The 24091-nt window shown below is 50.8% G+C and overlaps 4 protein-coding genes across 4 annotated transcripts; 2 read left to right on the forward strand and 2 right to left on the reverse strand.

Moving 5' to 3' along the window:
• Positions 1-103: 103 nt before the first annotated feature.
• BU24DRAFT_468598 (beta subunit of fatty acid synthase) lies at positions 104-6051 on the reverse strand (the record flags this gene model as incomplete). The annotated part of the gene is made up of 2 exons (XM_033532537.1): positions 104-1107; positions 1158-6051. The coding sequence occupies 2 exons, from the start codon at positions 6049-6051 to the stop codon at positions 104-106; spliced, it is 5898 nt and encodes a 1965-aa protein (XP_033377149.1).
• A 1962-nt stretch (positions 6052-8013) lies between these two features.
• On the reverse strand, positions 8014-13172 carry BU24DRAFT_381289 (uncharacterized protein; the record flags this gene model as incomplete). Its single annotated transcript, XM_033524738.1, has 2 exons — positions 8014-12757; positions 12812-13172. The coding sequence occupies 2 exons, from the start codon at positions 13170-13172 to the stop codon at positions 8274-8276; spliced, it is 4845 nt and encodes a 1614-aa protein (XP_033377150.1). The 3' UTR covers positions 8014-8273.
• Positions 13173-14780: 1608 nt separating this feature from the next.
• Positions 14781-16535, forward strand: BU24DRAFT_359501 (cytochrome P450; the record flags this gene model as incomplete). The annotated part of the gene is made up of 3 exons (XM_033524046.1): positions 14781-15105; positions 15158-15832; positions 15889-16535. 3 exons carry the CDS (start codon positions 14781-14783, stop codon positions 16533-16535), a joined length of 1647 nt encoding a protein of 548 aa, XP_033377151.1.
• A 1667-nt stretch (positions 16536-18202) lies between these two features.
• On the forward strand, positions 18203-23099 carry BU24DRAFT_359666 (uncharacterized protein; the record flags this gene model as incomplete). Its single annotated transcript, XM_033524053.1, has 4 exons — positions 18203-18427; positions 18481-19013; position 19191; positions 19248-23099. The coding sequence occupies 4 exons, from the start codon at positions 18203-18205 to the stop codon at positions 23097-23099; spliced, it is 4611 nt and encodes a 1536-aa protein (XP_033377152.1).
• Positions 23100-24091: the final 992 nt, after the last annotated feature.

Consider the following 24091-nt stretch of genomic DNA (forward strand, 5'->3'; position numbering starts at 1 on the left):
CTTGTGGGGGGTGGTTTTATCTTTTGGAGTTTTTTTTGGGTGATTGTGATGAGTGGGTGTGGAGGTAGGGAGGTAGGGAGGAACACGAGATGTGTGGATGAACTTAAGTCTCAACCCAGTTGTCAAGCACGTTCTTCAGCCTCTCGCTGCCTGTCACCTCGTACGCGTACTCGAAGGCCTCCTTGGTGATCTCAAAAGGTCGTGCGGTGACGTTGGGGATGTATCTGCCGATCAGCTTCTCAGGCTGCACACCGTCCTTTGAGATGTTTCGCTCGAGCACCTCACGGAAGGCGGCGAGATTGGGGCGCAGGAAGGAGGAGTGGAAGGGGACGTCGATGCCTGGGAGCGGGATCGTGGCCTTGCCTCGGGTGAGGGATGTGATTGACTTGGAGGTGTTGGCCGCGATGTGGGTGGTTATGAGGGAGGAGACGGTCTCGGGTGTGGGGGAGGGGGTGGTGGATAGGGCGTTGCAGACGTCGGTGAGGGTTTGCAGGTTGGTCAAGGTTCCTGCGCAGACGTACTGGCGGTTGGCGACGTTGTAGTTGACGATCTCGATCAGAGAGTCGGAGTTGCCGACGCTGATTGCCTTGACGGCCTGTTCGAGCTGGACGACGTCGAAGCCGGGCGCGACGCGAGACGGGTCGACGGCCATCATGGCGAATTCACTGCGGCCTTCTGAGTCGCGTTCAACGGCGACTTGCATGGACAGGCCGCGGTAGAAGACGATGGACATCATTTGCTCAAGGGGCATGATGTTGGCAATGGCGGACAGAGCGGAGTACTCGCCTAGACTGTGGCCGGCGTACTTGCTCTTCTCGCTGACGAGTCCCCTCTCGCTCATGTCCTCGAATGCTGCCTTCTCCATGACGGTGAGGGCCGGTTGGGCGAACTCAGTGCTGAAGAGGAGGCCCTTGGGGTGCTTGTAGGTGTATGAGGGGGAGTGGTCCGACATATTGAAGAACTTCTTTGTCCTGCGCGTGCCATCGGCAGCAATGGACTCGTAGGTCAGGGCGAGATAGTTGCGGCGGATGGCGGCACCTCGACGACCACCAAAGTGGACGGTGAGTGTCTTGGGATTGCGCTTGACAATGTCCGAGATGCGGAAACCTAGATAGATATTAGCATGGAGTTAGGATTAGATCCCTGATGTAACGTACCGTATGTCTCATCGAAGTGCTTATCAGCACGATCCCAGACCTCGCGAGCAGCTTTGCTCGTCTCATACAAGTCCATTCCCATGTTAAGCTCTTGGCTACCCTGACCGGTAAAGATATAAGCAGTCTCCTGGGGCTCGACTTCACACTCGCCGACGAAGACCTTCTCCTGGCTGGCTGAGTTACGGGCCTCAATCTTGATGATCCTGTTACCCTCAGCCATGGCAACGTGGTCGAGGTGAACCTCGATGTTGTCTCCAGCTTTGATCATCCCAGCAAAAGACGCACTGAAGTTGCGCATCGAGGATAGATTGTTCTCAGCGCATCTCATCTCGACGATGCTGCGGACAATGGCGCTGGTGTGCATACCGTGGGTGATAGGCCCAGGAAGACCGGCGTAACGGGCGAAGGCAGCGGATACGTGGATGGGGTTGAAGTCCGCAGACACCTTGGAGTACGCGGAGTTGCTGGCGGGTGCAGCGAACAGGAAGCCTTCCTCGCAGGTGTCCAATGAGACAGGGCGCTCGAGGGGGATGCGATCGCTGACGACCTTGCCGTGTCGCTCGAGGTAGCCCATGACCGGGTTGATCGAAACCGCGGCGGAAGAGCTGTTGTTGGAATCGAAGTGGATGGTGGCGATCTCGGTCGAGCCGCGAGCAGACTTCGACGTTGAGAATACCTTTCCAACAGTTCGGATGCGGCTGAAGACGCCCTTGGCCTTGAGCGCAGAGAAGGTCTCGAGCTCAAAAGTCAGAGTCTTCTCAGCAAGTTCCTCTACTTCAATCGGGTCGTGGAAGCTAATCCACTCCTTGGACAAGAGCAGATTGGCCAAACTGGCAGAGCTGAATGTGACTTCGCGGAGATCTTCTGTGCGAGTCGTGAAGCACTCAGAGAAGTCGGTGTAGTTACCGCGGTAGAAGAACTCGGAGATGACATCCATCACGGGAACATCGTCACGGGTGATGGTCGCACAAACCTCGACAGTCTTGCCATTGTCGCCGATGCTGATAGATGTAGTGCGAGCAAAGCTCTCCGTCTTGTCACCAGCTTTGAGTGGGGTCTGCTCAGGGTGCATTCGGAACTTGTTGGAGAGGTGAACAAGCTTGAGGAGGTCGCCATGTACGAGAAGCAAAGCCTTCATGATGGATTTCCAGCCGACAACGATTGCAAAATCCATGGGGGCATAGCCTTGGACGTCGGGGCGCCTCATGCCGCCACCAATAGTTTGGATAAACTTGTTGATCAGATCTTGAGTAATGACAAGTTCTCCACCATCAGCTTTGTAGCCCTGCTTTCCATTAAGAAGGATTGGATCCTTGTACGCATCGCCAACCCAGAGTGTCTTGTAGAAGTCGCAGATACGACTTGTGCGGCCAGCCGTGTCCTCGTGAAGCAGAGAATGCGGGGTCTCTGGATGGTACGAGAAGCGGAACTCGAGAGGAATAGGGTCACTGGTCGCATTCTCATAGCAGTACATTCGTAGGATGATCTTGTTCCCGGGCTCCGTCGCGATGGAAAGATCTGTTTGACTAGTTCCATTGCTGCTCATGGTGACCGAGACGAAGTTGTGACGGAGCTTGTCAGTGATCATTACAGAGAGGTTGTGTGCAGGAGTGAAAGCCTGTCTGATTGGGTTGGGGATCATCACATTCCCACTCATGACAGTCTTGCTCTTGAAAACTGCATAACGCCACGAGAGCTTCTTACCCGCGAGGAGGTCGAACCAGGCATCGGGAGAAGGCAGATCCTTGAGCTCAGCGGGGATCTTGAACGTTGTCGCGTTGGGCTCAACGACGATCGAAAGACCGTGCTGTCTAGCAGACTTGCGCGAAGCGACATGACCAAAGAATTCAACAGTAGGAATAGATTTCTTCACGCCACCGTAGGTTTGCTCAAGTATGGAGTCTAAGTGGCCGTCGTTGATCTTGTCGAGAATAACCTTGACAGGCTCGTTGATGTTGTCTGGAGTGGAGTGGGCAACAGCAACAGGCCCCTGGAGAATGCAAGTTCGCTGAACGTCTTCATCCACAACTGCTTCGACGAACTCAGATTGCCAGAGGGAATCCTTCTTGAACCAAGTCTCGAAGCCGCCATCAAGCACAGCAATGAAAGGTACCGGCTTCTGGCCAGAGCGACGGCAGATGCTTAGGAAGTAGTCTTGATCTTCTTGGTTGATAAGCTGGGTCTTGCAGTCCGCATAGGCGTGTGCGAGGTTGCGCAGGGCTTCGAATGGCTCGTCGAAGTCAGCGTAGCTGGTGAAGATTGGCTGAGTGAGCTCGTAGTTCGACAGTTCGATACGCTCCTCGATACGACGAATGAAGTCGCCAAAGATGCGCACATAGGATGGGTCGATCCACTGTGAGCGCTTGCTGAGATAGAACAAGTCTACCATGCGCCTAGCAACATCCTGATATGTCATGTTCTTGAGATCAACGGCCTTTCCAGTGCGGAAGTCGTGGCCGAACCAGACCTTCTGGAAATCCTTGTTGAGGCGCTCAATGATGTAGTCCTTTTGTTTCAGGATTTCAGGGAGTTGCTTGTTCTTGGGGAGGGAGAATATCTTCTTGTCCATCTCCGCCCACAATTGCACACCACGAGTAGCAATCTTATGTATAGGCTGACCCATCTCGGACTTGACAGTGATGATGCCTTTGCATTGTTGCCACATGGAGTCCTCTACACCTTGGCAGGCAGCAATAGCCTGCTTGGCAGCAAGCGAGGTATGAGCCTCCTTGGCTGCCATCATGCGGCTACCGAAAAGGATACCATCGAAAGGCATGGGAGGTTGATTGTATTTGGAAGCCCATGCACCGGTAAGATATGGGTAAGTGTCGTCGGCACCGCCAAACCCACTACCCGCAACCAAGATAATATTAGAGCAGCGCCTAATTGATGCATAAGCCTGGATTATGGGAGCATGAAAGTCTTCGGACGAATGGTGACCACCACCGCGTCCACCAGTCCACTGCATCATGATCGGGAACGTAGGATGAGCCTTGGCAATTGAGATGACCTGCTGGATGGCATCCATGTTTCCTGGCTTAAATGAAATGTGTTTCAGGCCGAGGTCCTCGATGTAGCCAGTCGCCACCTCGAGAGATGGAACACCAGCACCAAGCGTAATACCATCGATGAGAGTTCCTTGAGCGATCAAGTTCTTCAAGAACGGAACCTGCCACCCAATTTGCCTTGGGGCGGAATAGATCATGTTAAGAGTGATCCCCTTTCCAGCAGGGATAAGTTGCTCAATGGTGCGAATGGCTTTGAGAAGTGCCTCTTCCTTGTGGTAACCACCAGCCGCAAGTTCGACGTGATAACCAGCGTTGATGACCGCTGCAACAAAGTCAGGGTGGACAGTAGTCGGTGTCATACCCGCAACCATGAGCGGTGGCGTTCCCAGAAGCTGGCTCATCTTGGTACTGACAATGGTCCTCCCTGATGCGTCAGAGAGCAAGGTTGGCTCAAAGTCCTTCAGCCAGTCTGCTGATCGCTGTGAGGAAGCATTCGATGGCGCATCGAACATATCAGGCTTGTATCCAACATGAGGAAGGTTTCCTTGGAGAGGTCCTGCTAAAATGACACGAGTACCAGTTCCCTCCTTGGTGCGGTGCAACAATGTGCCGACTCCAGAAGTCTCGCCAGGTCCAAAGTCGATGATGCAGCTGCGAGTGGGAAAGGTGGTAGCGCATGGCCAATCAACCATTTGCGTAGTGATGGCGTCTGTGAGGATGGGGAAAAGAGCTTCCTCTCCAACCTCTCGGAGATCACGGCCAGTCTTACTGTCGTATACAGAAATCAATAGATCGCTGGGCTTGATGATGACATTGTGTCGAACCAAGTCATCTACGATGATTTGCTTGGTCTCCGCAAGGTAAAAGGTGTGGAACGGTGCGGTGATGGGAAGGAATCGGGTTGTGAGGGGTTTCGCGCTAGGTTTGGCCTTGAGCTGTGCTTTCTTAAGATCCTCAAGCCACTGACGGAAGCTCTTCAGTGACTCTGGAGGACCACCGAGAACAATGTTGGAAGGACCGTTCACAAGTGCAATAGCAACGCGCTTGTTGTCGGGGAGGTGCTGGTTGAAAGCTTTGGCCTGTTTCTCCAGGTCGGCGCGTGGGAGGTGCATGACGTTCATCATGGGTGTAGGTTCCTCACTTGCATCGGCCTCGTCCTGAACCATCTTCTGCCAGGCAGTCTTCTTGGGGAATTGCTGCTGGCTTCGACATCCAGTGTAGAAGAGCGCAATCAAGCAGGATCGGAAGGCACCTTCGAAATCGTCCCAGGTGCGGCATGCTGCGATACCAGCGGCGACGATGATACCTTGGCTGTGACCGGTCGATCCAGTCAAGTTTTCGACAACTTCCCCTGGGGTCAATTGCCAGATCTTGCAAGCAATGTAAAAGTTACAAAGCTGGACGAGGGCAATCAGAGGGAAAGAAACAGGTGCTGAAAGCAGATAATCCGAATTCGGGGTGGACTCGGGTTTCTTCAGCCACGAGAAGAAGTCCAATCCGAGAGGGTACTGGTCAACAACTGTCTCGTCAGTGAGGAGTTGGTCGAAAATCATAGATGCGAAGTCAAGAATATCTTCTAGTAAGCATCCGTACGTAGCATATAGATCTACGAGTTCCGAAAAGTAACGATCAGTGTTCCCTTGGCCGCCGAAAACAGTGTATGTGGGTGTACGCTCGGAAGGGTGTGATGCGGCAAAAAAGTGAGGTATTCTGCTGTTTGCGCGCCTTTGCATCAGTTGCATGGCTTCGAAGTATGATCTGATGATGTCCTGCTTGCTAGCCAGCTCGCAGTCTGGCTGTTCGGCCGCGCAAGTATGGATGTCCTTTCCCTGGAGGTGATCTGCGCTCAGCTTGTCCACCACTTTCGAGAAAAGCTCTGATGACATGCTGGTCGCCTTGTCGTCGCGACCAGATATGTACCGTAAGAATTGTGTGAGAAAGTGCAGATCTGAACAAGGCTCTGGCAATTTATTTTCTTGAAAGCAAGCAAGAAAGTCGTTGCGGATCCTGCAAGAGAATAGTCGGAGATGCTCCGGCACAGGCAACTGGAACGAGGCGCCATGGTGTGCACATTCGACAATGTACTCCGGTTCTTTGTCGATGCCGGCAAAGCGTGGTGCGAATCCGTACCTCTCCATGGTAGTTGGATATGATTATGGTACACGTGAATGAGTGTGTTGAATATGGAGAAGATCGATAGGTCGTGACGATCGAAGATCAGATAGTAACAACTGCTCGAGGGGATAATAGTTCTATAAGGGTATCGAAAACGAATGAAAATAGAGTATGTACAAAGAAGAGGTCGCAGCCTGCAAGACGAAGATTCGATGCGTGTGTAGAGAAGGTAGAACAAGAAACAGAGGGTGTAATTGCCATATTATCGACTAGATCAGCTGTACGATCGAGACACACCCGAGACTTCTCTCGGGCTAAAGGTTTTCCCCTCTCAGTAACTGCATTGTGACCGAATGCTTAGGGGCTTATTCTCTGACATCTTCTGACTAGATCGGAGTGGAAACGGGTTGGTGAAGGCACCTGGGGGGGCTTAGGCTTGATCCCCGTTTGTACCAGAAAGGCTATGAGTGGCTGAAAGTGTTGCCATGGTAGTAACTCTTGTGCTTTCCCATGGTGAATGTATAAAAAGCTGTGTGTGGACGACTGAATCTGGTAGTTCCCTTTGCGAAAGCCGAAGGACGACCATTGCTCTTCCAATCCCGGGAGCACGGACACTATGTGGCGGCTGCCGCTTGGCCCGAAAGATTACTTGCGTATTGTAACTTTTCACATTACCGTAAGCTTCACGTGCTTCTCCTTCTCATCTGGGGCTAGTGTCCCTCGCACATCCCTGTTCGGAAATGCTGAGACAGTTCAATACAGCGATGATCTCTCCTAGGTTTCCCCAGTCCTCCAGCCAATCCTTCAACCAGTACTGGAGAACCGTGTACAGCAATTCGCTCCCTTGCCAAAGCTTATTTGCATTTACCTCTTTCTCTCTCGCTGTGTTACAGCTGTAACACCTCCAACTGACGATCACAGAGATGAAACAAGGCCACTAGGGCCAATCTACGTATCTGACACACAGTGCAAGTAAGATCGGATTGCTTCCACGTCAAAGGCCTAGGATTAGAACCAGATAAGCCCCTAGCCCTGTCTGTACTCTGGGACTTTGCGGGCGGTTCCTGTCACCTACATGATCGGCGACGTCATTCCGCTCCGCTGTAGAACGCCACACATCTAGCAATACTTCGGCCTTGTACAGAAGAGTCAAGTTCCACTCGGGGTCAGTCTAGGCATGCACATCATTGAGCGGAAATTGGCTAGGGATCTTGCTACCATTTTAGAATGAACCAGTCTCGCCCATCCGGAGACCAGAGGGAACGTTTTCGTTGGATAGAGAAGTATCAACTCGTATCGTAGAAGAGATCTTCCACTTTACAAAAAATCAAGTAATCCATCCAGTCCAAGATGGTCAAGTAGATTGCAATCAAGTGTCTTTCCCAATCGATGTGAAAATTTGAATAGAACAAACTCTTGCGTTCATACAGATCAAGGGTGTCGGACGAGGTGAAGCAGACGAAAGGTTCCATTCCTGACAGCTCAATGCGCAACATATAAATGATTGCTGTTATTAAATCTTCTATCTCGCTGAACATGTCCAACTTATCCTTTGATGTGTCCAAGGAATGCATGATGAAATGACCCAGACACAAGGCCTAAATATAGAATTCAACTAGAGAACAGCCCTGGGGAGATATGCCTTACGATCTCGAATGAAAGATGTAGCTAAGAATTTGAATAAGTCAGAGCAATGAACACAACAGGGGGAATAGTTCTGTTTTATGAGGTATATCATTTGTATTGAAGAATATTTGATATCTACAGATTGAACTCAAAATAGGTTGTATCAGAAAGAATAAAAAAGGGTTAAATCCAGAACAAATGCACCGAAGTGAACAACCTAACCAGATAATACTCCCGCAACTATAACTACATCTATATACTGGAGTTTTCTGTCTATCCGATCTTTTTATGCTTAGAAAAATAAAACAACATTAATGACACTGAAAGAAACAAAGGAAAGAAACTTCCAGTTGCATGGTGGAGGCAATTAGAGCTCCATGTCCATAGGCAATCGGGCGTCAGGGTTCGTGAGGAACTCTGTCTCCATTTCCTTGGAGTAAGGGGGTTCGTCCTTGGCTTGAAACATAGCGTTCGTCATCATGGACTTGTGGAAGTGGTGGTACGCTTTGTCCTGTCGCTGCTGTACCTTCTCACGGTAGGCAGTGTACGCATCCTCGCCTGCAGCGGCAAAGAGGTACTTGGGGTGGATGCCGATGGCTTGGGCACCCTTCTGTCCAAAGCCAAAGGAGCTGACGATGAAGGCTTTGACGTCTTCACTCGTGTGGATGGTCTCGCTTGGGAAGGCGATGTGGTCGAACTTTTCGAGCGCATTGTCGATGTTGTCGGCGTTCCTGTTGCCCGGAATAAGACCGGTCTCCATGATTTGAAGTGCACCGTTAAGCATCCAGGCCGCAGCGGGGCCCTTGGGGTGACCAGTGAGATGCTTTTGGAAGACGGCGAGGACAGGGTTACCCTTTGCACGACCGAGCTGTGTCATCTGCTCCTGGATGACGCCGCATTCGTTGAGCTCGTTCTTGACAGTGGAGGTACCGTGGAAGGAGGCAACTTGGATGTCGTCGACGGTGAGACCCCATGTGGCGAGAGCACCGCGCATCGGAGAGATCTTGGAATCACGCTTCCAGAATTCGTTTCCATAGCTGTTGAGGACCTCGGATCGCTGCTTATTGCTATCGGCCTTGATGGAAGACATGCGATGTTGGCGGTAATCCTCAATGTCGAAGTCGACGTGACCGCTCTTGTATGATTTGATTTCGTGCTCGAGGTAGTCGACTTCAGATTGCTCGGTCTCCTTGATCTGGCTCATACGAAGTTCGATTTGACGCTTACGGAAGCTCATACTAAGGAGTGGCGAGTCGAAGTTACTCTTGGACGCACCGCTGAAGTTGATAACACCGCGGCCTGGTGCAGGAAGGGACCTACCAGCCTTGTCACTGGCAGTTCGCGTCATGGCGATGACACCATAGATGGGGAGACCCATCTCGAGAGCAAGCTTGGCGTTAGTGAGCACCTGGATGCCACCACCCTCGGCTTCGACAAAGCCACTGCGGGTAGTGGTCGCAGGACGAGACATCTCAGCGGCAGTACGGCCCTTAGCGAAGTCTTCTTCACAGTTGTTGGTAGCCTTCATATTGGCAAATTCGACGGCAACATCTTTGGCAAGGTAGTCGTAGCCACCTACAATGATGGCCTTTGCCTTTCCGCTCGCGATGGATTCATACCCAATGTCTAGCGACTCCAGCGCGGTGGCGCACGCACCTACAGGGGTAAGATTTGGCCCGCAGGAGGACAACAGCAACATGTTGATCCACGCGCTACCAGTGTTCAAGAATGACTCGGCGAGAATGTCGTTCTGGACTGGCTTGTCCAAGAAACGCTCCCTGTACATCTCTAAGTACGAAGTAGCACCACCAAAACCGGAGCCGACTGCGACACCCAGTTGCGAAACATGGATGTACTTGTAGAACTCGTAGGGGTCAGTAATACCGGCAGAGAGAAGAGCTTCAGCCGTGCACACCAATGCGAAGAGAACAGCGGGGTCGACTTGATTGACGATATCCTCGTGAATACCATATGTCTTTGCACACCAACCCTTTGGCACCTGTGCGCCTACTGTGCGATCAAAAGCAAGTGCTTTGGGCACCATCAAACGAGCACCCTTGTGCAAGGTGATGATACAGTTATCGCTTCCTTCAACTGGCTTAACAGTGACCTTGTTGCCATTCTCGCGCAAAAGGTCAGCTGCAGTTTCCTTGGACGCCTCGAAGGGAGCAAAATCATGCTGCAGGTCAATCTCATGTAGGACCTGTCGGGCAGCAGGATCAGGGCCTTCGATGCCGCGAGCGTCTAGCATGCGGATACCGCTGTGCTTCAGAATATGGTCCTCGTACTTCTGCTTGATCTCGGCATCGGTGAGAGGCTTCTTGGTCTCCTTCTCGATCCAGCCGCTGTAAGGAACACCTTCAGCGCTCTGGTATTCGATCAAGCCCATGATCCAGGCCATTTCAATGAAACCTTCCAGACTGAACTGTCCCATAGATTCCATCTGCCAGCGGGTTCGAGAGCTTCCATGAGGACCAACCTCACCGAATCCGACAACGACAACAACCTTCTCGAGGTCAATCATACCTTCGAGGTTGGAAAGAGGCTCAATGTCTGTGGCGTAATCAAGAGGCTTAGGGAAGTCAAATCGGATATTAGCACGCTTCTTGAAAGGCGCTAGATTGTTGGCGGCGGCCTTGATGCTAGGTCCATCGAACTCAGCCTTCTCTTCCCTGACGAGGGCGCGGCGGCTGGAGCTGATGTCGGAGATCTCCTTGCGGATAGCAGCTACCTCTTCTTTCAGATTGGCGATAGAGCTCATGCCTCCACTAAGATCGGCCATGAGAGGCTCTTCATGCATCATCTCAAGGAGTGGAGAAGCCATCAAGCCCATGATGTTGACAGCCATCTCATCTTGCGAGAAGGTCTTGACTCCAAGGGCTTCGACGCCTTCGGCAACCATGTCGTTGTCGTTCATCAAACCTGTACCACGTGTCCAGCCAATGACGGCACCACAGACGGAAAGATACTCGGACCAATCCTCAGTGTGCCACTTATTCAAAAGACCCTCGAGACCAAGCTTGGATTCAGAGTACAGGCCGTCGCCACCGAAGACGCCATGGTTGGGCGACAATGGCAAAATGACCTGAGCCGGGCGAGTGGTAATGTGACGAGCTTCCTTGGCCTTCTTGATAGCTCCGAGGAGGCGAAGAGTATTGGTAAGCATCATTCGGTGAGCCAATTCAGACTTGGGTCCGAGTTCGATACCATTGGCGGTCTCCGCAATGGCCGCGAAAGGAATGACGTGGTCGAGATCCCACTCGGAATCGTTCAGACTATAGATGTACTCAACGAGGCCTTCAGTATCCTGGTTGCTACCAGCATTGTAAGGAAGAACCATGAGACTAGAGCCCTTTGATCCAAATTTGGAAAACATCTTTTGGAAGAACTTAGTTGCTTTGGCGTAGGAGCTGGTGGTAACAACCACCCGAGCGCCTCCAGACAGCAGACCTTGAACGATCTTTGCGCCAATGGATCCGCGGCCAGCACCTGTGATGAGCACGTTCTTGCCCTGGAATCCAATTCCGGTAGTCATCGCCCGATTCAAGATTTCAGCGTAGTTGTTGCTGAGATCCTCGGTGTTCTTCCAAACACCATCGCACTTGGTCTGAATTTGTGGATAGTGGTTGTCACGGACGTCATGCTTGTCCGGTAGTGAAGCTGAATCCTCGTCCGAGTCTGAGGAGTTGCTAGCGGTCATCTCTGGTGTCATCGCAGGGGTGGGGGGCAGAAGACCCAGTCCGAACGCTTGTGGTGCATTGCCTTTGCTGTTCTTAGATGCAATGGCAGCTTCGAAAGCCAGGGCCTCGGCACTTTGTCCACCAACGCGAGCTGCCGATCCGCGGCGAGCACAAGGGGTTTCAATGAAGTTGATGGACCCGTTAGCGTCAATTGTGGTGTGGGGAGCCATGACTTTGCTTGAGGCAACATAGGTGGGAGCCTCTTGCATGGCCAGGGTGCAGTCTTCCAAAAGCTCTTCGAACCACATCTCAACGGCAATAGCGCGAGCATGAGACTTCTTCATATCAGCAATCATGTGGCGAAGCACATTGATGAGTCGCTTGCTGCAGCGGTTAAGAAGAAGGTGGCGTCTTCTAGCAACCTCGTCTGATTGCAATTGGAGATAGCCCTGTCGAACACCATGGTAGATCTTGAAGAGATCCTGTAGAGCCCAGTTCCAGAAGGAATCGTACACGCGCGCTTTGCGCTTGTCGAAGTACGGCTTGATGCCATTCGCATACTCGTTTCCGTGTTCAAGATTCCATAGATCAAGCTCGTTCTGGAGATTTTGCATATCACTCTTGAGCTGCGCAACCTCTTCCGCTGCGGCGTTGGTGTTCTCGCCCAGGTGGCGTGCGTAAGCCTCGTAGACCTCGCGATGGAAGTCATTTGATCGCTTGTTGAGCACTTCAAGCGCCTTGGGGTCAATAGCAACCGCTGCGGATGAAGACGAACCTCCAGCTGCTCGTGCCTTGTTAATCTGAACGCCGGTTGCGGTGATATAAGCGTGGACAGTGTTTGACCAGAATTCCTTCGCTTCTGCCTCAGAGCCCAGGCGGGCAGCTGGGGGAGTCTGAAGCGCCATGAGGATGATGGAGTCCTGTCGCCCGGAAGAAAATCCATACTCAGCTTGCAAAATTTCGCGTGCCTTGGATTGGTTGAAGCCGCCAGGCATCTTCGCCGTAAAGAACTTGTCGGCGAGAGATTTTGTTCGCTTTCCTAGTGACCCAGAGAAGGATTTCTGAAGTAGCGAGCTCAAGTCATTGAGCGGCAACTCCTCAGCACCATCTGGTGCTGAACCGAACTCAGCATCAATGTCTCCCGTGATCTCATTCTGAAGCGTAGAGCGTCCTGAAAACTCGTTAATTCCAATTCTCGGATTAGGTACACGATGCTAGAGCTCACCTCCTGACAAAGCCTTAACCGATTGGTCAAAGGCGACATCCTTGGCGGGCTTCTTAAGAGCGATGGATACGATAGTCCTAACAATCTCCGATGCAGCAACCGGAGCATCATCGACAGGTCCTGCTACGATGGCTGCGGTTGGTGCTGATGCTGGTGCGGTGGTTGTAGTCGTGGTGGGGGCTGATTCCGGCTTAGTCGGGCTTGGCGCGTCTTCCTTGGGTTCCGACTTCTTCGTCTTCACCTCCCTCTCTTGTCCGATGAAGTACACCTCATCTTTATTCTTCTTCACCGAATAAAAGTCACGAGAGATATTGTTAGCCGTATCGTATGGCTTGTAAACCAGATCACGCGTTCGTTTCATCATATTGGTCAACGTTTCTGCCGGACCAATCTCAACCGTCTTTCGGGTTTTGAACTCGGAGAGTAAGAGATCCTGTGTCTCGGTCCATCTTACCGGCGAGCAAAATTGATGTCTACCCCGAAATGAGTTAGCATAGGGTCATACTTGTGGAGAAGTATCGGGGCGAGCATTGGAGCAATTGTTACTCGCAACAGCCGGTAGAAATGGACTCACGCAAGAAGTTCAATGAGCAAAGTATGGCACAACTCCTGTTGTCGTGTGATGCTTTCGAAAGTCGCCATGGCTTAATGATATCTTTGGGGTTGTTTCTCTCCTGGAGGCTCAAGCGATGGAAGTGTAAGGGATGCTGAAAAGGTAGGAAAAATACAGTGGTAGCCGAGAAGCTAAGGTGTATACAAGGTCGGCAAGGTGTAAGTATGTACAGAACGAAAGACGAGATGCTATAGAAGAAGTCGAGGGATGCTCGAACGATTAACAGCTGATTGCAGGTATTTGCATGTTCTTGTTCTTCCGAAAGAGTGGCATATCTGGGGCAGATATCTATCTGTGTAGTATCCCGAGCCTGTTCATTGTTCAGGCACAGAGACCACATCAAGCCAAGCGCTAACCTGGTTGGGACCTTTCACACTCCGCCCCAGTTGTCCGCTGGCCGCTGACGATCCCGCATGTCGATACCAAGCTTGCGCTTAGACTTCGTTCTTTTCCTCTTTCGTCTATTTCGAGTTTCGCTGAGTGAGATTCGAAACAAATCTTCAGCGTCCGGGTAGGTGGGAGGGTTGGGTGGGAATGGTGGAACCTGGGCGTCTCATCCGGACTGGCTCAAGATTCGACCGAACGTACAGACAGCACGTGCTCGTCTAAGCACCCAGACTGCCTCACGTAGTGTCTGTACCTTACAGACCAGGGGATCGCAAAGTACCCTCTCCCCGCTCCGCTCGCCTAATGCGAGCCTCTTACGCGCTATCCTCTTGTATTCACAGCGATTTCAACTGTCCGTTGCCTTTGTGGCGTACCCCTACCAGCGGACCTGGCATGTCTGACTAGAACGCTGCCACCCTCACCGTGGCTCACAGCTACTCGAAACTTGTTTCACGCAAAGATGTGTCGAAAAACAAGCAAATCATATTTTCTTTGATCGATTCTAGAGCCTTTCCAGATCCGCTGCTAACCTATCAAGTATGCCATCGTCAGGGGAAGATCGACTTGTTTTAGGAGACCGCAACGATAGTTCACCCGCAGCCAGGCTAATCCCTTCTGATGCTGACGTCCACTGCGGCTTTTCTAGTCTATGTCGCGCATCCACGGTGCCCATGTCTACGGACTCAAGTGTCCGTTTGATTAACCCACGATACGTTTCTACCGATGCATACACCTGCATCACCATCAGCTCACGGTGGAGTGACCAAATGGTAGCAAGGCATGTCTGAATCTGAGTGATACTATCAAGTATTCATATATCCGGGCACTGCCTTTTCTGATGATTCCATATAACATTACGATTGAGACGCATCAGGGATTTTCAAGCCTCATACTCACGAATTGTTTTCTCTCATATCTTTCACAGTGTGTTACATTCTTTGAAGCATTTCCCCTCATTGTTCTACTACCATGTCGACTATACTTGGGGCCGTTCAACGCCTCACCTCACTCACTCAAAATGCTGAAATACAGCGGGCTGTGTTACTATCTACTTTCACTATATCAGGTGGACTCGTCGCCTATTTCATCTATAACTTCATTTACAATGTCTTCTTTCATCCTTACGCCAAATACCCCGGTCCATTTTTAGCGAAGTTTACTGATCTCTATGCTGGTTATCATGCTTGGAAAGGCGATCTTCATCTGGAAATGTGGCGATTACATGAGAAATACGGCGAGAAGGTGCGCTACAGTCCCAACAAGCTCAATATCAACAATGTCACCGCACTCAAGAGTAAGTCTCAAGCACATTACAAGGTATTGAAGTTTTTCTAATCAACATTCAGACATTTACACGCAAGGCAAGCCGTATCTGAAGAGCAAGAACTATGCTGCCATGGTACATAAGGCAACAAACACCCTTACTGTACGTGACCGCAAGGACCACGGACGTCGCAGGCGTGTCATCCAGCAAGGCCTCTCCGATGCTACCCTGCGAGCTTTTGAGCCGCATATGTATGAGATCATTAACCGATTCTGCGACCGTCTTATTCAGACTGCCGAAGAAGAGAAAGCGCTCGAGTCCCAGGGTTTGTCCACCGAGACTGCGTACAAGCAGCACACATGGAAGGAAGTAAGGAACATGTCTGAATGGTGCGGCTATCTCGCCTTCGACCTCATGGCCACTTTCATCTTTAGCGGCAAATACAACATGCTTGAGAGGGAGCAATACCGCTACGTCGTAAAGTGCATCGAGGAATCCAACATTCGTGTAGCCACCATCCTCCAGGCACCCAGTCTCAAAAACTTCCGCCTCGACAAGCTTCTTTTTCCCAAGGGTATCATTGCCCGAAACATGTTCCTAAACTTCGTCGGCAAACTACTTAGAGATACCAAAAAGGTCGACCGCAGCCAGCGCAAGGATCTCTTTGAGATGCTTTCCCACGCTAAGGATCCCGAAAGTGGGAAGGGGTTCAGCCCCAATGAAATTATCGCTGAGAGTGTTACTCTCGTAGTTGCAGGTACGCAAATATCGCATATTGCTTCTAACGTTAATGTCAAAGTAACAATTTAACAGGAGCTGATACGACCGCCACCGCCATGGCTGCCATATTCTTCTACTTGAGCCGCAACCCTAACGCTTATGCTCGTGCAGCTGAAGAAGTCCGCTCCACTTTTAGCAGCGTGGAGGACATTCAAGGCGGAGCCAAGCTGAACAGCTGTCGATACCTGCGCGCTTGTATCGACGAAGCGATGCGCATGTCGCCTTCTGTCGGCCAAACCCTGGCACGCGAGGTTCCCGCGGGTGGCGCAACCGTCGATGGGGAATTTATCCCCGCGGGCTGCGATGTTGGTGTTCCCCTCTACGCGCTTCACCACAATGAGAAATACTACCCCGACCCATTCGACTACAACCCAGAGCGATGGATGGTCGAGAAGGAGGGCGCATCACAGCAAGTTCTCGACCAATACACCGCATACAACCCATTCTCTGTCGGACCAAGATCTTGCATGGGCAAGGGAGTAGCCCTCGTCGAGATGATGGCCACCTTCGCTGTTGTGATGTTCCGACTGGACTTCAAGATCGCAGATAGTGATGTATCCGGGGGAAAACCAGGCGCAGAGTATGGCAGGCACCGAACCAACGAGTTCCAGCTTAATGACCACATCACTGCTTCGAAGAACGGCCCATCGCTGCGGTTCCGCCCTAGAGTCACCGCGTGAAACTAAGTGTCCTGTCGATCACAGCCAGGGGTGTGGAGAAAATCTCCGCTTACTCCCCCCAGCCGCGCTCTCTTAATGGTCCTGTACATACTTGTAACTACTCTCTCTTAGCATGCTTTGGAGCATAGATTCCAAGCACTATCTACATAGCCTTATATTTCTTATGTCCAATGAAATTATTATTCAGATCTCAAATTCATTCAATCATTTCAATGCTCCAATTCGTCTTCCGCGAATGCAGTATCTCAAGGGCGGATGAAGAAACAACCTCAAAGAGAAAGCGGAAGTGGCCGTGTCGATCCCGTCGCTGTTCAAGTATTCCCGAGCACTATCAAAAGCCAGATTCCAAGAGTTGCGTACGTTCAGAAACAGAAAAAGTAAACTCAGAAACACTTTGAGGATATTTATCATCCATTTTCCGGTGCCCTAGTTGAAGTTAACAACCCCGCAAAAGTATTCACCTTAGTGAATTACATCTGGTTTATCAGACAGGTTCAGGCAAATTGAACAGAATAGCTGCAAGGTCTTATTTCTAGGCTGTGATTTCAACGCATGACATACTGTATTTCTCTTAATTCTTGGTGCCAGTATGTAAAGTGACGATGTCAATGGGAAAGTTGACAATCGCATTGTTGGTTGGAATTGCCTATTTTGGACTAGCCGAATCTGGGTCATCGGTGACCGTTCGGCCTCAACTCCAACGACCTTCTAGCAGCATCGATCGACCCCAGAATCCTCCGCGTAGTGACATTCGTTATACGCGGAGGACGAAGGAAACAAACAATCTATCAATTAGCTGTCGCATTCATCGTTTCCGTGCGTCTTTGGGCAAAATTTGCTGCGCTGATGGGTACCCCTGGACCAGTTCACCTCAGAAGTCCGATGAAAGGGATCCAGACCAGATGCAGGCTCTGTCTACGTGATACCTCACCCACGCTGCTGATGATCAAAGGCATCATCAGGTAAGCAGAACAGCACTGTGCTACAAAGTCCGCCAGCTCCACAGCTCCCTATGATTCACAGTTTCCAGCACCTCGGCCTATCGTGTGGCTTCCTGCTGACGGCGGAAGACTTGGCTTCCCTACCACTAAAGAATGATCACCCTCGACGCTCGTGTAGCGGAAGTCTTAGCGCTGGGCTGACCCTGGCTCCCGCAATATCAGTGAATGTCAGACGAATCAGTGACCAAAGATCTACTAGCTATCGATCTGTGTTTCTATGTCCGTCCGATCTGGAAACATCACTATGCCCACTTGGTTCCCAACAGAGGCTCAAGCCACCATCGGCCTCCGGTTTCACTGTAGCTTTCACTACCTACCTACTGCAGTATGTAAACATATCCACAAGTTCTCTGACGTTTCGTCTCTTTGCCCAATCACAGAGCCGCATTCAGCTGAAATCGTAGTCCCAATATGGACCGATGGGCTTTCCTTAGTATGACAGCTGCGCACTGTACACGCAACTCAGACTCCTGCACTGTACCTTGCCTCAGTAACGTCCGGTGCTGTCGGAGATCTTACTGGGGTAGTGCCACGACATAGGTAGTGCATCTGCCTTATGATGAACCTCTGGATCGTGTTTCTTTCCATTTTGTCGCTTTTTCGCTCATTGTTTTGCATTTCACTAACATTAGGAGCTCCATCAGTTTGCTGGAGACTCCTTTCACTATGCATCCATTCAGTAGGTGCACTATTGATACACAGGAAGATTTCGGGCCCAACAACGACTATTGCTTGGGTGGCTTCGACTTCACATTGCTCTTCGAGGAGACGGTCCTGACGATAGTCCCTTTCATCATTATTCTACCCGTTCTTTCCTTCCGTCTGTTCCGACTTTACCGTGCCCCTATTGTGGTCAATGGCTCAATATGGCACGCTGCAAAGCAGGTATGGGTCCACCTGTCCTCCATCAATTCAAATGCTTCATACTCACTCTAAGCATGTAGGCATTATACATCCTTTTCGGAGCGTTGCAAGTCCTTTCAATAGGTGCCTTGGCTATGCCGGACACAGTCAAGACAAATGCGACCATTGCTTGCATGGTCGTTAATCTCCTAGCCACATTCACTCTTGCCATCACATCAAGCTTCGAGCACTATCGCAATTCGAGGCCATCAACGCCCATCAGCATCTATCTCGTTCTTTCATTCGTTTTTGATTGTGCCCGCGTGCGAACTCTCTTCGAGACAATAGACGCTCGACCTCTTGGAATTATGTTGTTAGTAGCAACACTTCTCAAATTCGCTCTCATTGTTTTAGAAGTCAAGGAGAAGCGAGCATGGTTGGTCGACCCCAGCCAATTCCCAGCACCGGAGTCGACCGCCAATTTCTTCAATCGCCTAACTTTCTTCTGGGTGAATCCCTTGCTTCTGAAAGGATACAAAAAGCCAATCGAAGAGGTTGATCTGTTTGAGTGCCAGAAGCAAATTGTTGGGGATTCAGAATTACTTGCTTTGGCGGAAAAGTGGGAGAATTGTATGTTCGATCATCGCAACAACCGACGATTGAAAGCTAACGAATTACAGGTCCAAACAAAGACCAGCCTAATGCACTCTTCAAGCTCGCATTCAAGCATCATTGGAAAAGCTTCGCTTCGGTCATTCTTCCTCGTATCTGCTTTACAGGCTTCAACTTCAGCCAGTCCTTCCTACTCCAGCGTGTTCTCAAGTTTCTTCAAACCAACGACCATGCCAACCGCCCTGCCGTCGGAAAGGGCCTCATCGCCGCTTATGTTCTCGTATACATGGGTTTCGGACTCACCAACGCACTGCACCAACATCGAAATTACAGGAGTATCTCCAAGCTTCGTGGTTCTCTTATTGGCATCATCTATAAGAAGACACTCACGATGAGCTCATCCGCTTTAACCGAGTCGGAGGCTGTTACCCTTATGAACGCCGATGTTGAGCGTATCACCGTTGGTCTTCGTCAATCTCAAGAGCTATGGGCTGGCTTCTACGAGATTGGCCTTGCTGTATTTTTGTTACACAAGCAGATCAGTTGGGCTGCATTGACCCCTCTCGGTGTCATTCTCTGCTGTACATCGCTAGCGATCGGTGCCTCTCCCAAGCTCGCTGCATCTCAAAAGACATGGCTCGACAAGATCCAAGCCCGTATCGATGCGACTGCCGCCATGCTTGGATCGATCAAGGCCGTCAAAATGACTGGGCTCACTCCCGATCTTGGAGAACGTATCTCCGAACTTCGTGAGTCTGAGATTGACACTGCACGCACTTTCCGTGGAATGTTGGTCAAAATCACCACTTTCTCCTTCGCCAGTACATCAATCAGTCCCGTCGTCGCACTCGGAACTTACATCTTCATGGCTAAGTACCAAGGCTATCCCGACTTGACGCTGGAGAAAGCTCTTACCTCCTTGGTCCTTATGAACCTTCTTCTCGAGCCTGTCGCATTTTTCATTACCGCATTGTCTGGTCTGATCAACACAATGAGCTGTATGGAACGTATTCGCGGCTATCTCAACACCGAAATGCGAATGGAGCCCATTATTTCTCGCCCTCGTGCTTCGAGGAGGATGACACAGCCAACTTACACCAACCCTCCAGATACTCCACTGGGTACAGTTTCAGAACGGACGGCTGTTTCCAATCCTACTTCTAAGGATGAGAAACATAGAGCATTCACTGGAAGCATCTACAAAACAGGGCAATATGCGCGTGTTTCTCATGCGCGCGATTTCTCGGACATTGGAGATGCTACCACTCTTGCTTCTTTCAACCAGAGCCGCGACTGTATTGTAGCCCGAAACGCCAGCTGTGGTTGGGATCCTGAGAACGCGCCAACTCTCAAAGACATGAACTTTAAGATCAAAGAGGGCAGCCTCAACATGATCGTCGGTCCCGTGAGCAGCGGTAAATCTACCCTTTTGAAGGCTATCCTCGGCGAAGTTCCCGTTGCCAGAGGTATTCAGCGATCGTTCTTTACCGAAGTCGCCTACTGCAGTCAAAGCGCATGGCTAGTCAACGGCACCCTTAGGGATAACATCACCCACGGCTCCGCATACGACGAGAGGTGGTACAACGCCGTCATCCAGGCTTGCGATCTCGAAACCGACATTGCCAACGCGCCTCTTGGCGACGAGACCATCGTGGGCAGCAAGGGTCTTAGCTTGTCCGGAGGACAGCAACAGCGTGTTGCGCTCGCTCGTGCTGTCTACTTCCGCAGCAGTGTTGTTATCATCGACGACGTCATGTGCGGTCTTGATGCAGGCACTGAAGAGCACGTCTTCGAGAACGTTCTTGGTGACAATGGTCTCCTACGAGGCGGTGACACCACTGTTATCTACGTCACCAATACTGTACATCGTCTACCCCAAGCCGACCACATTATCGCCCTCGGTAGCGACAGTACCATCGCCGAACAAGGTAATTTCCAAGAGCTTTACAGTCTCGATGGATATGTCAAGAACCTGTGTGCCAACGGATCTGAGCGCAGCACCTACAGCCAAGGCGACAAGAATACAATCAAGGGTTTCAAGCAATCGCTCGTTCACTGGAAGGAGGCCGAAGCTGTCGAGAAGGAAAATGCTGCGGGAGACTTGACTATCTATGCTTACTATATTAAGACGTTCGGCTGGACGAGGTGGATCATCTTTTGCTTCTTCTGCGCTCTCTACGGCTTCGGTACCGCCTTTCCCAACGTTTGGGTCAAGTGGTGGGCAACCCATAATCAGCAACACCCCAACGACAAGATCGGCTACTACCTAGGCATGTACGCTTTCCTTGCTCTCCTCGGACTCGCCGCCCTCGTTGTAGCTTGCTGGACGCTCATCATGACCATGGCTCCTCAAGCTGGTCGCCAGCTTCACCAACGTTTGCTTCAAACCGTCCTTACTGCGCCGATGTCTTTCTTCATCGGTACCGATACCGGTATCACCACGAACCGTTTCAGTCAAGATCTCGAGCTCATTGACATGGAGCTTCCGGTTGCGCTCATTCGTACAGCCATGATGTTCTTCGTGCTCATCGCACAGCTCCTTGTCATTTTGGCCTCCGCTAAATGGGTCGGTATCGCCATGCCAGCCACAGTTGTACTTGTCTACTTCCTCCAAGTGTACTACCTTCGAACCTCGCGCCGCCTTCGTATCCTAGATATTGAGACAAAGGCATACCTAGGAACCCAGTTCATGGAACTTTTGAGCGGCATCGCCACGATTCGTTCTTTCAAATGGGAGTTCCATCACCTCAACAATTTCCTCGACATGTTGAAGAAGGCTCAGCGTCCGTTCTACCTCATGTACTGCTGCCAGCGTTGGCTCAACATGGTCTTGGATCTTGTTGTTGGTTCTTTGGCTATTCTGCTCGTCACCATTGCAATCCAGACCAAGGAAACCGTCGATCCTGGTATGACCGGTCTTGCTTTGACCAACTTGGTTGGTTTCAGTCAGATGTTGAAGCAACTCATCACCAATTGGACTCTGCTCGAAACCTCTATGGGAGCTTTGGCGCGTATTCGAAGCTTCACTGGGTCGGTCGAGTCTGAGAATCTCCCTGGGGAGGATCAAGTCGCACCCGAGCATTGGCCCAAGTTCGGCGGCATTGAGTTCCGCAATGTTATTGCCACCCATAAGAAAGCCAAGAAGGCCACGCTCAACGACCTCAATTTCGCCATCCCTCCAGGTACCAAGCTTGCCCTCGTCGGTCGTTCTGGCAGTGGAAAGAGTTCTCTCATTGCTGCACTCCTCCGGCTCATGGATATTCAGAGCGGTAGCATCGTCATTGATGGCATCGACATCGCCACGCTTCCTCGTGAAGTTGTTCGTAGTCGCCTGATTGCCCTCCCTCAGGACCCATACATTCTTGCTGGCTCCGTCCGAGAGAATGTTGATCCCCTACGATGTGTCTCCGACGAAGAGATCTCTGCTGCGCTCCGAAAGGTCCAGCTCGATCATCTTCTCGACCAGCCTACCATTGGCCTTGATGCTCGTCTGACAATGGACATGCTTTCGCACGGTCAATGCCAACTTCTCTGCCTCGCCCGCGCCATGATCCGCAAGGGCTCTATCCTCATTCTCGACGAAGCCACTGCATCCGTCGACGTTCATACCGATGCGCTCATGCAGCAAATTATCCGCACTGAGTTCAAACACCACACTATTATCGCCGCAGCTCATCGTCTGGATACCATCATCGACTTCGATGCCGTTATTGTCATGGATGCAGGCCGCATTGCTGAGTCTGACAACCCTGAGAATCTACTCGCGAAAGAGAGCGGCTTCAAGGAGCTCTACCAGATCCAGAAGGGTGACGTCAAGCCCTGGACTGAGACGACGCTCACAGCGCTCAACGACACCAGCGATCGCATCTCCCTTGTCAGCTATAAGACCAGCGCAACAGGATGGGAGACCGTTCGGACAATGGGGGGCGGTGTAAACGCGGGAGTAGCTGGCGCCCTCGCCGCTGCCGTTGATTCCTTCAGCAGTAGTAGGCGAGACGGACGCGACTTCCTGGATGACCTCGGTCCAGCACCATCATACAGCGCGTCAGAATACTCAACCGACTCCAGAACAGACGAAAAGCGTGGATCGAGAAGCGGGTGGGTTTGAGCATGCTCATCCTGAATTCTTCACCACTTCGTTCCCACCTTGACATGTCCATCCCTACGTTGCATTGATCGGAGTTCGGCCTCTCTCCTTTGTCTACTCTCTCACATATCCTCTATTCTCTCTGTCCATATCCGCTCCCTCCCATGTATCACCTCAACACTTTTACTTTTCAACGTATGTATATACTTTTTACGTGTTTACGACAGCGCCATTGCGATCGGACACATCCTTTTCATATTTCTTTCATTTGTTCGCTCATGTATATATCTATCTCCTTTTTTATCCCCATACCCTAGAGATGTTTCCGTTGTACACGATCATTTTGTCGCGGATTGAAAGTGCGGCGTCGGTGTCTCACAAGTGTAATTATATAGCTACTATAGATAGAAAAGAAACAGAGAAAGATTGAACAATTCATATATATAGCTCTATTCAAGGAAAATTTGACTGTTGATGATTTTTTGTGTATTTCGGATTCAACATGGTAGTATTCAAGAACAAGCATTTTTTGCAATAATACGTGCCAAACATTGTGGGATGGGTGCATACTGCGTTCTGCGTTCTGACCACGAAGAATTTTTTATGAGAGAAACAGTATCCTAACTGCTTGAATATTCCCAGTATATCGCAACACAAATTTTATTCTTCTTAAGTTACAAAGTATGTATTAAAACCTCTCAATTATTTCATCCAAATTCCATACAAGAGTAAATCTCCATGTTGAGTGAACCCTATCAAGTCAACTGCATCCATCTACGCCTTCGCGGTGCGCGAGATCACATTCGCCCAAACCAGGCAGCAAAAGCAGCCAGGGACGAAAACAACAACAGGCACCACACCGCTCGAATGCGAAAATCTTTCCAATCTCGAACATCACCATCACCTCGCATAGCCAGTCAATTAACATACGTGGAATAACAAACCATCACATCCACCTTCGTCCCTTAGAATCCTTACGCGACAAAGGTCCTCCGCCTGTCACTGTTGCCACA

This window comes from Aaosphaeria arxii (assembly GCF_010015735.1).
Source record: "Aaosphaeria arxii CBS 175.79 unplaced genomic scaffold BU24scaffold_16, whole genome shotgun sequence".
In the NCBI taxonomy this organism is placed as follows: domain Eukaryota; kingdom Fungi; phylum Ascomycota; class Dothideomycetes; order Pleosporales; genus Aaosphaeria; species Aaosphaeria arxii.